The sequence below is a fragment of the Balaenoptera musculus genome, chromosome 4 (assembly GCF_009873245.2).
Source record: "Balaenoptera musculus isolate JJ_BM4_2016_0621 chromosome 4, mBalMus1.pri.v3, whole genome shotgun sequence".
In the NCBI taxonomy this organism is placed as follows: Eukaryota; Metazoa; Chordata; class Mammalia; order Artiodactyla; family Balaenopteridae; genus Balaenoptera; species Balaenoptera musculus.
In genome coordinates this window covers 73,374,161-73,390,533 of record NC_045788.1, presented here as the reverse complement: position 1 = coordinate 73,390,533, position 16,373 = coordinate 73,374,161, and the positions used below count along the sequence as shown (strand labels likewise).

General features: G+C 47.5%; 1 protein-coding gene across 1 annotated transcript in view; it reads right to left on the bottom strand.

Moving 5' to 3' along the window:
• Nucleotides 1-6,548: 6,548 nt before the first annotated feature.
• Nucleotides 6,549-16,373, bottom strand: part of MUC4 (mucin 4, cell surface associated) — a 56,577-nt gene continuing 46,752 nt past the window's right edge. Inside the window, 9 exon segments of the mRNA XM_036849673.1 lie at nucleotides 6,549-6,590; nucleotides 6,592-6,778; nucleotides 7,764-7,926; nucleotides 9,618-9,850; nucleotides 9,936-10,000; nucleotides 11,273-11,346; nucleotides 11,705-11,884; nucleotides 12,865-13,024; nucleotides 14,606-14,787. Of these exon segments, the coding sequence (XP_036705568.1) occupies nucleotides 6,549-6,590; nucleotides 6,592-6,778; nucleotides 7,764-7,926; nucleotides 9,618-9,850; nucleotides 9,936-10,000; nucleotides 11,273-11,346; nucleotides 11,705-11,884; nucleotides 12,865-13,024; nucleotides 14,606-14,787 (1,286 nt within the window).

The window sequence follows — 16,373 nt, the reverse complement described above, 5'->3', positions numbered from 1 at the left end:
CAAAAACGCAAGGCCATGATGAGGACAGCGTGAAGTGGAACTTTTCTGACAAGAGGCTTCAACTGAAGCTTCTGCACAGCCCATCCTTCCTTCATCCCTTGTGAGGGGGACTGGCCACCAGTTAGTGGAAAGCAGTGAATGGTAACTAATCGCATGGGTGCACCACAAATTGAAGTGAGTGGGCACGTTTTTTGGTATCAATAAATAAGTACATTGGTATATCATACCAGTGCTCGGTTATGCATCATCCTGGTCATTAAAAGCTGGCCCAGGGCTTCCCTGGTGGCGGAGTGGTTGAGAATCTGCCTGCCAATGCAGGGGACACAAGTTCAAGCCCTGGTCTGGGAAGATCCCACATGCCGCGGAGCAACTAGGCCCGTGAGCCACAACTACTGAGCCTGCACGTCTGGAGCCTGTGCTCAGCAACAAGAGAGGCCGCGACAGTGAGAGGCCAGCGCACCGCGATGAAGAGTGGCCCCCGCTCGCTGCAACTAGAGAAAGCCCTCGCACAGAAACGAAGACCCAACACAGCCAAAAATAAATAAATAAATAAATTAAAAAAAAAAAAAGCGGGCCCAAGGGTGTTTCTGGAAGGTTCCTTTGAGAGCAGGGAAGGTTGGGCAGGGGAATCTGTGTCTCTGGCCAAACATCTCCCCAGACAGCTCCCTTCGCTCCCCCAGTGCCCACTGAGGGTGTCTCAGCTGCTTGCCACCAACCGGGGGTAGGGGTGTGTGGTCTCTCCTTCCTCTCTGCTAAGCCAACACATGCCTGGAACCCTGAAGCAGAGCCCATCAGTTCTTCATTCCAGGTGCATAAGTGACAGAATCACAGAGCCAGGGAGTTGATGAAAATGTGCAGCTGTGTCCTTGATCTAAACATGCCATTCAGAAGAAGCCTTTCCTTCCCAGCCAGGAGGCTGCTTGGGCGCCGTCCTCCTTTCTCATGACTCCCTCTCTCTACATGCCCAGCGCCTCAGCCGTTCTGACCAGGTTGCCAGATAAAATACAGGACACCCAGTTAAATTAGAATTTCAGGTAAACAATGAATGCTTTTTAAAATATATGGATATCCCAAATATTTCATGGGACATTCTTATAGTAAAAAATTGTTCGCGGTTTATCTGAAATTCAAATTTAACTGGGCTTTCTGTATTTTTATTGTTAAATCTGACAACCCTACTTTTAATGCCTCCACTCCCACCAGTGTCCCCACCTCTTCCCTTTTCCCAGTCTGTGGGTTTCCTTCTGCTGTGGCAAGCCCCCAACCTTTTCTTAGGCTTACGGACAGCTCCACTGCCTCTGGCAGGATTGTCCGCGACACACATTCTGTCTTTCTGCTCCACCTCCATTTCTCAGTGGGAGCAGAAGAAGCTTAGTGTCTGAACATGGATGAGGGGAGGAAGGACTTCGGGTTTGGGTGCCTTGCTCCCCATTTCCACCTTGCTTTTGTTCTATCAGGTTTCCCTTTAGCAGGTTTGATGACACAAAGTATCTATAATAATCATGTCTTGCACAGCATGGGTCGATCCCTTGCCAAGGGGCCTCACTGGTTGAGGATGAGACGTAAATTTTGTACTTTACCCTAAAAGAGAGCCTTCCCCTACCTGACCTCAAGTCACGTTACAAAGTCCTCATCGCATAGCTTAATTTTGGGATTGCAATGGTCAGGGCACGGCAGTCTCGCCAGTCTACCATGCTTCCGTCATCCCTCCCTCCTTGTTTTACATTCCCTTCTTTCTAACTGTTGGACAACTCCCCATCCCCCATGCTGTCTCTCTTCAGTGCCATATGTGCTTAATTCTTTTGATTTAAATTTTTATTATTTTTTAAGTTAATAAAATTTATTTTCAGAGTAGTTTACGTTCACAGTAAAATTGAGCCAAAAGTACAGAGAATTCCCACATAACCCCTTCCCCCCACACACTTACAATTTCCCCCACTATTGACATACCCCATCAGAGAGCATCTGTTACATCTGTTACAATCAATGAACCTATGTTGGTTGACACATCATTAGCATCCAAAGTCCATAGTTTACGTTAAGCTTCACTCTTGGTGTTGTATGGGTTTTGACAAATGTACTATAACATGCATTTGCCATCGTAGTGACGTACAGAATAATTTTACTGCCCTCAATATCCTCTGTGCTCTGCCGATTCATCCTTCCCTCCTTCTTAAGCCCCTAGAAACCACTGATCTTTTTACTATCTCCATAGTTTTGCCTTTTCCAGAATGTCATATACTTGGAATCATAAGCTATGTAACCTTTTCACTTTGGCTTCTTTCATGCAATAATATGCATTTAAGTTTCCTTCATGTCTTCTCATGGCTTGATATCTCATATCTTTTTAGTGCGCTGTAGTATTCCATTGTCCGGATGTACCATAGTTTATTTACCTATTCATCTACTGAAAAACATCTTGGTGACTTCCAAATTTTGGCAATTATGAATAAAGTTACTATAAACATATGTGTATAGGTTTTTATGTGGATATAAGTTTTCATCTCCTTTAGGTAAATACCGAGGAGTGCAATCGCTGGATCATATGGTAAGAGTATGTTTAGTTCTGTAAGAAACTGTCAAACTGTCTTCCAAAGTGGCTGCACCATTTTGGAATTCCCAGGAGCAGGGAATGAGAATCCCTTTTGCTCCACATCCTTATAGCATTTGGTGTTGTCAGTGTTCTGGGTTTTGGCCATTCTCATAGGCGTGTAGTGGAATCTTATTGTTTTAATTTGCAATTCCCTAATGATGTATGATGTTGAACATTTTTTCATATGCTTACTTGCCATCTGTATATCTTATTTGGTGAGGTCTATGCTCAGGTCTTTTGCCTATTTTTTAATCAGGTTGTTTGTTTTCTTGTTGTTGAGTTTTAAGAGTCCTTTGTATATTTTGGATAACAGTCCTTTATCAGATGCATCTTTTGCAAATATTTTCCCCCAGGCTTGTCTTCTCATTCTCTTGAAGGAAGTTTTTAATTTTAATCAAGTCCAGCTTATCAATTCTTTCTTTCATGGATCATGACTTTGGTGTTGTATCTGAAAAGTCATTACCATACCCAAGGCCATCTAGGTTTTCTCCTATGTTATCTTTTAAGAGTTTCATAGTTTTGGGCTTCCCTGGTGGCGCAGTGGTTGAGAATCTGCCTGCCAATGCAGGGGACACGGGTTCGAGCCCTGGTCTGGGAAGATCCCACATGCCGCGGAGCAACTAGACCCGTGAGCCACAATTGCTGAGCCTGCGCGTCTGGAGCCTGTGCTCCGCAACAAGAGAGGCCGCGATAGTGAGAGGCCCGCGCACCGCGATGAAGAGTGGCCCCCGCTTGCCGCAACTGGAGAGAGCCCTGGCACAGAAACGAAGACCCAACACAGCCATAAATAAATTAAATAAATAAATAAATAAAAATTAAAAAAAAAAAAAAAGAGTTTCATAGTTTTGTGTTTTACATTTATGTCTTGATCCATTTTGAGTTAGTTTTTGTGAGGGGTGTAAAGTCTGTGTCTAGAGTCATATTTTTGCATGTGGATGTTCAGTTGTTCTAGTACCAATTGTTGAAAAAGCTCTCTTTGTTTCACTGTGTTGCCTTTGCTCCTTGGTCAAAGATCAGTTGACTATATTTATGTGAGTCTATTTCTGGGCTCTCTATTCTGTTCCACTGATCTATTTGTTTATTCTTTTAATAACACCACACTGTCTTGATTACTATAGTTTATAAAGTACTTAGCTTAAAAGTAAGTCTTGAATTAGGTAGTATAGGTCTTCTGACTTTGTTCTTCTCCTTCAGTATTGAATTGACTATTCTAGGTCTTTTGCCTCTCCACAGAAACTTTAGAATCAGTTTGTGAATATCTATAAAAAATCTTGCTGGGGTTTTGATTGGGATTGCATTGAATCTGTAGATCAAGCTGGGAAGAACTAACTTCTTGACAGTATTGAGTCTTCCTATCCATGGACATGGAATATCTCTCCATTTATTTAGTTCTATGATATCTTTCATCAGAGTTTTGTGGTTTTCCATATATAGACCTTGTGTATATTTTGTTAGATTTATACCTAAGTATTTAATTCTATTGGTTGGTTGCTAATGGACATGGTAACGTGCTTTTAATTTCAAATTCTATTTGTTCATTGCTGGTATATAGGAAAACAATTGATTTTTGTACATTAACCTTGTATCCTACAACCTTGTTATAATTGCTTAATAGTTTCAGGAAGGTTTTTTAGAATCAATTTTTTCAGATTTTCTACATAGACAATCATGTCATTTGTGAACAATGACAGTTTCATTTCTTCCTTCCCAATCTTTGTACCTTAAAAAGAATCTTTTGTGTCTTATTGAATTAGTTAGGACTTCCAGTACAATGTTGAAAAGCAGTGGTAAGAGGGGACATTCTTGCCTTATTCCTGATCTTAGCTGGAAAGCTTTGAGCTTCTCACCATTAAGTATGATGTTAGCTGTAGGATTTTTTGTAGAGAGTGTGTGTGTGTGTGTTTTAACAAGCTAAGGAAGTTCCCCTCTATTCCTAGTCTGCTGAGAGTTTTCATCATAAAAGGGTGTTGAATTTTGTCAAATGCTTTTTCTGCATCTATGGATATGATCATGTGATTTCTTCTTCAGTCTGTTGACGTGATAGATTACATTAATTTATTTTAAAATGTAGAACCAGACTTGCGTACCTGGGATAAATGCCACTTTATTGTGGTGTATAACTCTTTTTATTCATTGTTGGATTCGATTTGCTAATATTTTGTTGAGGATTTTTGCATCTATGTTAATGAGAGATTGGTGTATAGTTTTATTTTCTTGTGATTTTTTTTCTGGTTTTAGTATTAGGAAAATACTGGCCTTACAGAATGAGTTAGGAAGCTTCCCTCTGCTTCAGTCTTCTGAAAGAGATTATAGAGTTGGTAGAATTTCTTCCTGAAATGTTAGGGATCAATAGAATTCACCAGTGAACCTATTTGGGCTATGTGCTTAATTCTTTTTTTTTTTTTTTTTGCCACGCCACCCAGCACGTGGGATCTTAGTTCTTCTACCAGGGATTGAACCCTTACCCCCTGCAGTGGAAGCGCAGAGTCCTAACCACTGGACCACCAGAGAATTCCCATGTGCCTAATTCTTGATAAATGAATGCTGGGGTTAAATGAATGTGGTTCTATATGGAGAGTTGATTACACTTGGGGGCATTTGAGGGTAAAACGACAGACTTGTACATACTGGGAGGCGCTTCACCTGCTGGGTGAAGTCGTTCTCTACGTAAAGCAGACAGTTTGGAGTCTCTGCTCAGATCAGAAATCATGTTTCTCTTGGAACTTCTTCCAACACCACTTACTCACCTACGAGTCTGAGCCTGATCACCAGGTTTGTATCATGTGACCTCTTTTCCTACTCTGTGGTTACACTTGATTGGACCAGGGAGGGACAACTGACATAAGCTGGACCAATCAGATTCTCTCTTCATGGATTTGGGATATAGGACCAAAAGGCAACTACCCAGCTTCTGCATAGGATTGGAACCGAGGTGCTCTGGACACAGGGGGTGTGGACCAGTTGTCGCTGGAGTTGTTATACCAGATATGTGTAAAGTTCTGCCTGCTAAGAGAGAAGGATGAGGTGGAAACTGATCAGGTTCCTGGGAAGAACAGACAGAGTGGGGCTGAGGGACTATGGGGTGGAGCAGCTCAAAAGACTCCAACTGGGGCCCAGGAAAGGACAGAGAAAATGTATCAGGGGTTGGGTACCCTAGATCTAAGGATGGGGTGGTTCCTGGAAAGGGAGCTGAAATGATTTAATCCTTCCTCCAGGGAACACTCCAGATAGGAAAAGGCACTGCATACTTATCCTCTTGAAACTGATGGGCAGAGACAAGCAAGGCAGGGAGGGGTCCTGGGAGAGAGTTGGGGATACTCCATATGGGGGTATCCTTACCAGCCTCCTCAGAGGGCCAGGCCTTGGCTTGTGTTGGGGGGAGGGGAAGAAAGGGATATGGAGACTGAAGCAAAGATCCAAGTCTGGGCTGGAGTAACCGAGCTTCCTGACATGGAGTAACTGAGGGCTGAAGCAGGACTGGGTCCAACCGACCTCGGCTCCCTCCACCCTCTGTCTCAGGCCCTTTAGCCACCAAAGGAAAATCATGAATGAAATCCATGGCTTTGGGAACACAAAAAGTCAGAGGGATTTTACTTAAATAGACTTTAATTAGAAGTAAACTGGAGACTTTTGTGTGCAAATGTATTTTGGTTTTTAATTTAGAGCCATCACCCCATCAACTCTGGTGTGCGCACGTAGTGTTCCTGTAGGTCACTGTCCCCTGTGTGGGTATGTGTGTGAGAATCCATCTATTTATATAGTAGGCCCTTATGGCCTCTTCCTGTCAGCCTCTGCGTCTTCCGTACTGACAAGGTGTGGTCTTTATTATTCATTCCCATTATTCATTCTTCTTAAAGAATCCCGAATCCTCATCAGTCACCTTACTTCTTCCAGTCTCCCTAAACCACGGCGCCTGGGAGTGTGTGCAGGTGAGGCTGGGGTGGCTCCTGAGGTATCATAGGCCACAGCAGCCCGTTCGGGGCAAGGCCTCAGCTTTAGGAGCCCAGCGGGTAGGAGAAACGGGTCCCGGACCAGCCCCAGAAGCGCAGGAGCACGAACAACACGACCCCCAGCAGCAGGAGGGCGCCCAGGGCCCCGAAAAGGATCCCGAAGAAGGCGCCGAGTTTCAAACTCAGGTGCTCACAGCGCTCGCCCCAGGGCGTGTAGATGGAGAAGGGCTCACAGCTGGGGACAGAGAGAGGGAACACGGTCAGCAGGGCGCTCAGCCTCCCCATCCCTCCTCTCTGTCGGGCCAGAGGAGGTTTTCCACGACAGGCTCGGCTCCCCTCTAGGGAAGGGGCGGACTCAGCCCTGACTTGGAGCTGAGGGGAGGCCACTGGGCTACCAAGGCAGGCGGGGACGGGGGGGTGGGGGGGTGGTGGTGAATTCATCTAAGGTCGCCTCCACAGGGACTTCGGGGAGGGGGCGGGGCTGGCCGCAGGTGAGCATGCGCAGTCAAAAACCCTGCTTGCCCCCGGAGAGCTGGGGTCCAGTGCTAGGCTCCACCCGCCCCCTCCTTGGACCCGGGAGCGGAGAGGGCTGGGCCCATCTGCAACTGCAGTGGGAACAAGCGTAGACGGAGGGCACTGATGTGACAAGAGGGCCCAGGTGGCGCTGCCCCTCTCCATGGCAGGCCTGCGGCCTAGTGCCCTCCCCTCACGGGAGACCCTCAGACTGCTGATGAACCGCTGGGACAGAGGGCGCCAGTTTGAGAGGGCCTCCCCTGACTGTTACTCTTAAGGAGGGGCAGGGCCGGGCCTAGACACAAGACAATGGGTTCCTTTTCCACAACGAGGCAGCAGGCTGTCCACCCAAGAAGCAAAATCAGGTGGGAGAGTCTGGCTTTGGAACCCCGATCCTGTTACTTAACTTGCTGGGTACCTTAGGCAGATTCCTTATCGTCTCTAAGCTGCAGTTTTCTCATCTCTAAAGTGGTCATAATATCTACCCAGTAGCTGGTTTGAGTTGATAGGTAACATAGCAACTTTTTCATCCGTACAGTTTAGGCATGGACACATCTTCTTTTCCATTGTCCCTTTCCCCTCTGATCCCCTTTCTCTTAATTACAAATGGAACCATCCTAAATTTTCAGACACCATGGCATTTCTGGACCCCTTGCAGCTTGGATTCCCAGCACTGCCCGCCGCCTCATGCCCCCAGCCCCGCCCACCTGCAGCGGGGCCCATCGGGCAGGTGCTGGCACTGGCCTCCGTGCTCACAGTAGCCCTCACTGCAGGGGGACACACAGGTGAAGCCGCTCTGGGGGTGGAAGACCAGGTGGTAGCCCTTGTATCCGCTGCATTGGAAGTAAGTTTCCAGCGTGCTCACATTCACTGTCAGGTGGGATAAAAGTGAATATAGAAAGCAACCGATTAACACCAGATCTATACCTTTTGGATAAAGAATTCCATTTTCAGGCACTTATCCTGAGAAATAATTGGAAACACACATGAAAACTACATATGTTCATGGAAGACCAGAGCAGCATGGTTAATAAGAGCAATGATGTTCAACAGGAGTGGTTTTGTTAAATATTGTGCAACTGATAAGCACCACGGTATGAAAAATGCATTGGTTAAGAGCATATGCTTTGAAATCAGCCAGACCTGAGTTGAAATTCAGACTCTACTACTAACTGGTTGTGTGATTTAGGGGAAATTTCTTAACTCTTTCAGCCTCAGTTCCTTATTTTTAAAAGGAAACTACCTTGCTGTAAATTTTAAATGAGATAATATATACAGAGTATTCAGTACAGTGCCTGACACAGGAAGCCCTAATTAAATGGTCACTATTAGTATAACATTCTTTTTAAAATCTATTATAGCACACTATATTAAGACATATTGTAAAATAATATATGAAATTGGAATGTGTATACAATATACAAGATAATATGTTCACAATTATTTCAGTAATGAGGAGGTTAACAAACATTAGGCATGATTTGATCCCTTTATTGTAAATAAATTTATATGTGTGAAGGTTCCTATGCATAAAAAAAATTCAGAAAAATAGGTGCAAAATGGATTTGTCTCTGGGGACTGGGATTACAAGTGATTTTTTTTTTCTTTTTGTTAATTTGTGTTTCCTAAAGTTTCTACAATAAACACATTGTACTTGTATAATAAAAATTGTGGGATGTTTGTTTGTTTGTTTTCTCTAACAAAAGGCACAATCAGGTCTGGGGTGTCCTCTTAACCCCAACCCTACCCCCTTACCACCCATACGCATGGTAGTTTGGAGAATTTCACATCGTTGTCCCTGGGACAGAGGAGGCTTAGCCTGGATTCTAAAAGAAGCTCTGGCTTGGTCCTGGACCCAGGTAACACAGCAGCTTCTGTTGGGTTTGACATACTCACTGCCCTGTTCTCTGCCTGACTCACAAAATACAGTGGGCTATTCCTTTCCTTCCCTGGCAAGCTTGCCAACCTATCTCATTCCTGTTCTGGGATAATTAGGGGCTGTCAGAGTTGAAAGGGACCTCAGAAATCCCATCTCATTTTCCAGATGGGATTGTGGAGGCCTAGACTGGGGATGGCTTTTGCATGGGGTCACACTCTTTCAGGGAAGGGATATCTCTGCCCCTGGGCCAGGTCTCCAGCCTTCAACTTAATATCTCCAGCTGGAGGGCAAAGGCAAAAAGAATGTCCTTGTTTATGTTTATAAAGTACAATGGTCTTTTAACCAAATCATTAACAATTTTGTGGACAGAAAACCGCTAGCAGTGATGGTCAGGAAAGCAGCAGTTGGAGTAATTGCTCTGTGAAACTGTACACGTGGGGATTCATCAAGCAGTATTTTGTGCGCCTGTTCTTGAATTTAGAAGGCTGGTGGGTAAAATGTTCACAATTTCTCTCAAAAATTACAAACAAAAAAAACCTAAATTAACTTAATTTTTGTCTGTGGCTCGCTGTAGAACACATTTCAGCCATGGATTTGTGTGGGCTGCAGATCTGTGACAGGCTCCCTCTGCTTACCTCCCCCCTCAGCTATCCCAGTAGCTGTCCCCAAGACAGTGACTCACGAGCCATCATACTGTACACGTCCCTCCTGCTGATGGGGTGGAAGGTCACGTTGTTCCTGGGCCCCGCACTTCTCTTCCACCTCCTCCATGGAGTTAAGAACGCCTCCACCACTGCATCTAGCAGCTGGGTATTCAGGAAGTTGATGACAGGGCCCCCAGGGCGGTACTGGAACTCCGAGATGATGTTCCAGCAGTGAAGGGAGCTTCCTGAGGCCAGTGCTGTTGGGGGTTCACTGTATGGGAGGGGTGCAGTGAGGGGCCAAAGGGTGAGGAGTTTGGGGGAGGACCCGGCGACCAGGTGGGGACAGTCCCACTTACATTCGATCCACTTGTCTGTTCCAGAGAAAGGCCCGCACATCCAGGTTCCTCAGTCTATAGGCCACCTAGGGCAGAGGATGGGAGTCGGGGTGGGAGGGTGGAAGTGAGGGTGAGGCCCAATCCAGAGAGGAGACCCTTCCCACTTTAATGCACATATTCATCCCTTTCTGTTTCCTTCTTCCCCCCCTTTTTTTTTTTCTGGCCACACCCCACGGCTTGTGGGAATCTCAGTTCCCTGACCAGGGATTGAACCCAGGGAACTCCCTGTTTCCTTCTTTGAAGATGAGGACCCAAGACACCAGAATGTTTCTTATGCATTTCTGCGTCCCCACACCCCAGCCTAGCCTGGTGACTGGCACAGGTCCCTGCTTAATAGAAGTTTGTTGGTGAGTGAAGGACTTTACATATCCTCACCCCCACTTCCTATCACAAGGGGAGAATCTGAAATGAATGACCTCTACCTTGCCTCTGATCCCCGATTTACCCATTCATTCTCTCCCTACGTGTATATTGAACAGAGATTATATTTAGCCAGTCCTAGGGGATGGTCAGGTGCGAGGGATGTCAGTGTGACTTAGGAACAGTCCATTCTTAAAGACCCATAGTCTGGCGCAGTAGACAAGTGTCAACAGATTTTACCATACAGAGTGTGGAGTGCTGTAGTAGTAGTAGTAGCAACAGTAGTAATAATCATTTGGATAATTTTTTTAATACATTGTGTTTTAGGCACCGTGCTGAGCACTCTACCTATATTATCATTTAAACCTTGACACAAACCATTGAAATAAGTACTGTTATTACTTTTATTTTTACAGATGGGAGTTCAAATAATTTGTCTAATTATTACACCTGCTCTAGTGAGTGGTAGTGTCAGGATTTGAACCTGGGTAGGATTCTAGAGCCTCAATAACTCAACTACTGTGCTACTTTGCCTGTGATTGGGGAATGGACAAGGGCGTGGGAGCCAAGAAGAGGGAGGCCCAGTTTCCTCAGCAAAGTCAGGGAAGGCTTCCTGGAGGTGAAATGCCCTCTTGTGTTTCTTCCATATACCATTCAAGGGCAGGTCTTGAGGGATGATCGGAAGGACAGGATGCATTGACTGGGCCACCCTGGACTCTATTCATTGAGTTGGTCATTCTAACCCCCTTGGAGGTCTCTGTCCTAGGTCTTCCTGCTTTCCTCACCCTCAGCCTTCCCTGGGGCAGGAGGCTCCAGCCTCCTCTGGCAGTTGAATCTAGATGGATTATGAGATGCAGAACGCACAAGCCATGGCTAAGACCCCGCCCTGAACCTGCCAAGACCCGCCTCCCCACCCAGAGCTGGCCTGCAGCACTGACCGAGGCATTGACATCTGCTTGGGAGGCACCTTCGTCTTCAATGAGCGAGAGATGGATGATCCTTAAGGGAAGCTCTGGAGATGGGAGAAGGAGGTCCATAATCACCTCACAGGTTTACCAGGAGGATCAGCAGAAGTGGCCAAGTCTGCTGACCCTCACACAAATGCATGTTGGACTACGGTCAAGGCTTCCCTGACTCTTGTCTTGCTGAGCTGTGAGGTCACCTTCGGTCTTTCCTCAGCCGACTGCTCAGGCCCGTGGGTCATGCTGTGACAGCTGCCCCCCACTCGCTCCCATAGCCTACAACTTACCACCACCTGAGGGAAATTTGGAGTTGTGTCCTGTGAGTTTGAGGGACTTAGCCTGGCCCCCAGAGCCCCATATCGTCCCCCAAGGCGAGAGAAGTGGGGATGGCGGAGTATCTGGTCGTACCTAGACGGACGGTTGGAGGGAAATTGTTCCCAGCCAGGAAGCAGCGGCTGTCGGTGAAGGCTGGGGGGCAGGTGCAGGCGGGCTGGCAGGCCAGAGCCTGGGAGATGTAGCAGTGGCCGTTGTTGTAGCAGTAATTCTCAGGGCAGGACTTGTTCTGACAGAGGAAAGGGTTCTCCAGAGCTGCAGGGGGAGCAGAGAGGTCAGCAACACCTCACTCAGCAGCAAGGGGCGGCCCCCGGCCCAGGGAAAGCTGCTCCCAGGACAGGCTTGACTTCTTTCCCACAAAGCCCACTTAAACTGCATTCTGCTTGTGGGCCACTCTGAACCGCAAACTATCCTTCTTCCTTTTCCAGACATTTCTTTGCCGGGCGACCCTTTTTCCCCTGCCAGGTAAGGGTTCTCCTAGTTCTGCTGAGGGAATGGAGCAGCAACCAGGGAACCAGAAGTGTCAGACCCTTCCCATCAGGAAAGGACCTCTTTCAGGAAAGCCCACCAGCCTGTTTTCTTCACTTCCATCCCCTTTTCTGCCTTTAAAAGGCTGTGGTTCTACCTCTCTGGTCTCTGCTCAGAAGATACAGTGGTCTCTAGATTTCACTGGGGCGCTTCAGGGGGCTTAGTGGAGGCCTCACCGTGATGCCCTCATGACTCTGATGGCTCAAAGGTCGAGCAACAGATGGTGGAAGGAGGACTCAAAGGGAAGACGAGGCACCCCTGTCACCAGATGCCCATGGCAGCACCCCCGCCCCCCAGCCCCTCCTCACACAATGTCCTGACTAAGGAAATGCAGAGACCCTGGGCCTTGCATCTCTGAAAACCCCCGGGAGCCTGAGGGCCCCACCCCAGCGTACTTCTGGTTCCCTGGCTGCTGCTAAAAGTTCCCTCCCCTCTCCAGGCCATCTTCAGTCTTTTGCCCTGGGTTTCCCCCAACAGTGCCTCAGGGCTGCTCAGCTCTGGCCTCTCCTCCATGCCTGTACAATCTCTTCTCCTTCGGCCTCACACCCTGCCATACCCACCTTACCTCCTTACCATATCCACCTGTATTGTACATTCTAAAGACTTGCTGGGAAGGGGGGAGAAATGGTTCGCCCAGTTGTCTTAGGCCCTCAAGATGTCACCTGTCCCCAGAACCTCCTCCTGCCGAGGCCCTGTCCCCAGCTCACGTGCACAGTGACGTCCATCCCCAGTCAGGTTCGGTGGGCAGGCCTCGCAGCCTTTCCCGGAAATGCACTTCACATTCGGGAAGCACTGTTCGTCACAGGGGTCCTTGGAGCGGTTGCAGTAGCGGCCTAAGGTGTTCCCGTCACACCTGCAGTCGGCCACCTGGAATGGGTTGCTGATCACTGGGTGGTCAGGAGGCTGAACCATTAAGGGTTTCTGGGGTGTTGCACCAACCCCTCTGGTCTGAGAATCCATGGACCCTGAGTCCTTGTCTTAATTCTGCCAGTATCCACTGAGCAGTTTCTTGAACAGGCCCTGGGCCTGCACGTCCCTGTCAAAGGCAGACCGTCCTCCAGGCCACATGGCCTCCCTGGGCCATCCTTTTCCTGAGCCCTCTGCCTGGCCCCTGCCCCAGGATCCCAGCCTCTTCCCTCTCACAGCAAATCTCCTTGCCTGAAACCCTTCCTAGAGTAAGACAGGGGCTAAATAAATAAATATTCTACTATCCCTGGAAAACTGGATCCTATGTAAGCTGCAGTTTCCTGCTCTCTCTTCCCTTGCTGACTCCCAACCAAGAAGAAGGAGGTTCGCTGCTGAGCACAGTGAAAGCGCGCAATAACCAGAACAAGGGCACAGGGAGGGGAATCGTCCAGATCCTCATCAAGTTCCTCATCTCTCTTTTCTATCTCGCCTACTGAGATGACGCTGGAAAGCTCCCCGAAATGGAACCCTTTAACACTTTGTACTGCCAAGACTGGATATCTTGGGATATCTAAAATAATATATTGATTTTAATCCCTTTTCCCCCCACTCTGTATTTTTTTCCTTTTCTGCCTCCTGGACTCCTCCACCTCTCTCCCTTTCAAGTAGGAATTCTCTGCTCATGCTTCAGGAGAAGGGGGTGTGTGTGTGTGTGTGTGTGTGTGTGTGTGTGTATGTGTGTAAGAGGTGAAGGAGGTAGTGGGGTATTGCCAGCCAAACACTTTCCTTTCTGACTCCCCCCAAAAGGTGGAAAAAAAAAAAAGCAGATGGGGCCAGATTCATGGACTTAGGCCAAGTATCTTGGCTAGAAACTTGAATGGAGAAGGACTTTCTTCAAACTTCAAAAGAGATGCTTCTTTTAGTTGGAGGAAGAGAGTAAAAAGGGAAAAAAAAGGTTTTGGGGGGACCAAGATCAGAGGGATCTGTACTTCTCTTCCCAACACCATGAAGATGAAGCCCCAGAGAAATGGCTACGCAGTGCTTCTAGGCAGGTGGGACCCTAAGCCACTCTGCAGAGGGTTTCCTGTGTCTGAGCAAGGCCCAGAAGCCACAGAGCACTCCCCTATGTCTGAAGGGAGGGTGCATGGAGCTGTGATCCGTGTAGACTCAGGCCCAGGGACCACATGGGCACCTTCCTACCCACATCTTACTGTCTTACTTCACTGTCTCACTCCAGAACCATGGAGCTGGGAACCACTGGGCAGCTCTAAGAAAGATTGAGGTGGAAGTTTCCTGCCAGCCTGGCTAAATGGGAGCTGGGAGATGAAAATTCAGTTGAGCTATAAGCAGTAAAGAAAGTTCTATTTCTTACACTTGTCAGTTTGTGGCCCGAGATTGGTGTCTGCTCTACTCACCTACCACAGCTCCACCCGCCTCCCATCACACACATTAGCACAGAAGAGCTGAAGGACGACATCCTTTCAGTTCCCACTTCCTTTCCCTCAACTTGGAAACCTCCCCCCAACCCTCTTCACCACTCACCTCCAGGGAGGAATCACCCACCCGGCTGGTCTGGTTATATAAACACTGGCTCTCTGCCTTGCACGCACAGACCACCGTCCTTGGCTTGAGTACAGATGACAAGTTGTCCTTGGCACTTCTTGCTAGAATCTCCAGGGTAAATGGTTCCAGCAACTTTGGTGTCCATAGCAATGCCCCATTCTCTGCCCCAGGGAAGACGAGACTGTTGAGAGCTGGAGGCCTCAACTGCTCTGCTCTCTGCCACCCCAAGTGCTGATGCTGGACTTCCCGCACCCCTCTCAGACCACCCCTCCAATTTTCTCCGGCATTTCCTTGAGCAAGGCTGGTTTCCTGGAGTGATCCTGATCACGCCCCGAGCTGGAGGTGGCACCAGCCCAACTCAGGGATCATAGGGTGGACCCTCACAGAGGGGGAGGCAGCTGCTCCCCCTGAAGAGACCCCAAAAGGCAAGCCTGCCTAGGCGTGCGCCAGGATGGGACATCCAGGGGGGATGGAGGATGAAGGCCAGGATCCGCCCAACACTTCCCCAGGCTACACTGCAGGCCAGACTGACTTCAGCTTCATGGCATCCTCATCCCTCGCCCTGATTTCTCACCCACTGCTCTCATTGCCTGGACTTTTGACCAGCCACCTTCGGACACCAGACTACAGTGTAACACTGCTACCTATCAATAAGGACTCTTCTGGTCCAACCTGTCTTATGTTTTTCAAGAAAATAGGAACGTCTCCTTAAAACAGTAGATTGAGAAGAGCTGATAGTAGGGAACAAACGAGCGTAACTTCCAGGCCAGCACTCTTCAGGATAGGAGCTCAGTGGAGGAGAAAATCTCCTGATACTGTTAATTTGGCACCTGGGAGGACGCTACATGGAGCAACAGGGTACAGCCAAAGCAGTCCCTTCTTATGCAGAGAAAGAAAATGAGTCAGAGAGGTGCTCAGAGCTCAGAATAAGGTCCCTAAGGGCTTTGGTTTAGCAAAGAACAGTCACCAGCTTAATTAGTGCTGGCAACAGAAGGCAAGCTACATCCTGTGGGCTTTGACTCTTTTTTTTTGCACTTTTTTTTTTTTTTGGCCATGCCTCGTGGTTTGTGGGATCTTAGTTCCCCAGCTGGGGACTGAGCCCGGGCCCACGGCAGTGAAAGTGCCGAGTCTTAACTACTGGACTGCCAGCGAATTCCCAGATTATTATTATTAATCTGGGAATTCCCAGATTATTATTATTATTCTTGACCCAGATCATGGTTACAGGCCTGAAATGGGGTCTTCACACCATTACTGGGAGGGAAAGATGAAGCTTTGCTTGGTCCCAGCGCAGAAAAGCAGATAAAGAGAGGCAAAGTGAGGTAAACATGGTTGACAAACATAAAAATAGTGAGAAAGGTACCAAATGAAGTTACTTGCATTTCTTTAAATCTCGTTCCATATTATATCCTTCTTTCAATAGATATGAAAATGTTTTAAATTAGTATTTGTTAATTCTTATATTTATTCTAATAATTTGTTGATTGCATAAGGATGATTGCATATTATAAGACTGAGATGAAATGATCTTTGAATCAGTTGTACGTGCCCGGAGACAGTCTAGCTAGCCAGCCAAATCTCCATAAGCCCATCACTACTATTCACTGGGGGCACCTATTTGAATTATAGGGATTATTCCCAAGAAATGTTGGTCCTGGATATTCCAATGGAAAAGTGACATGAAGTTGCACAGGGTATAACAAAATTACCCAGAGCTTGACTCTGACCTCATCTGCTACAGCCCCAG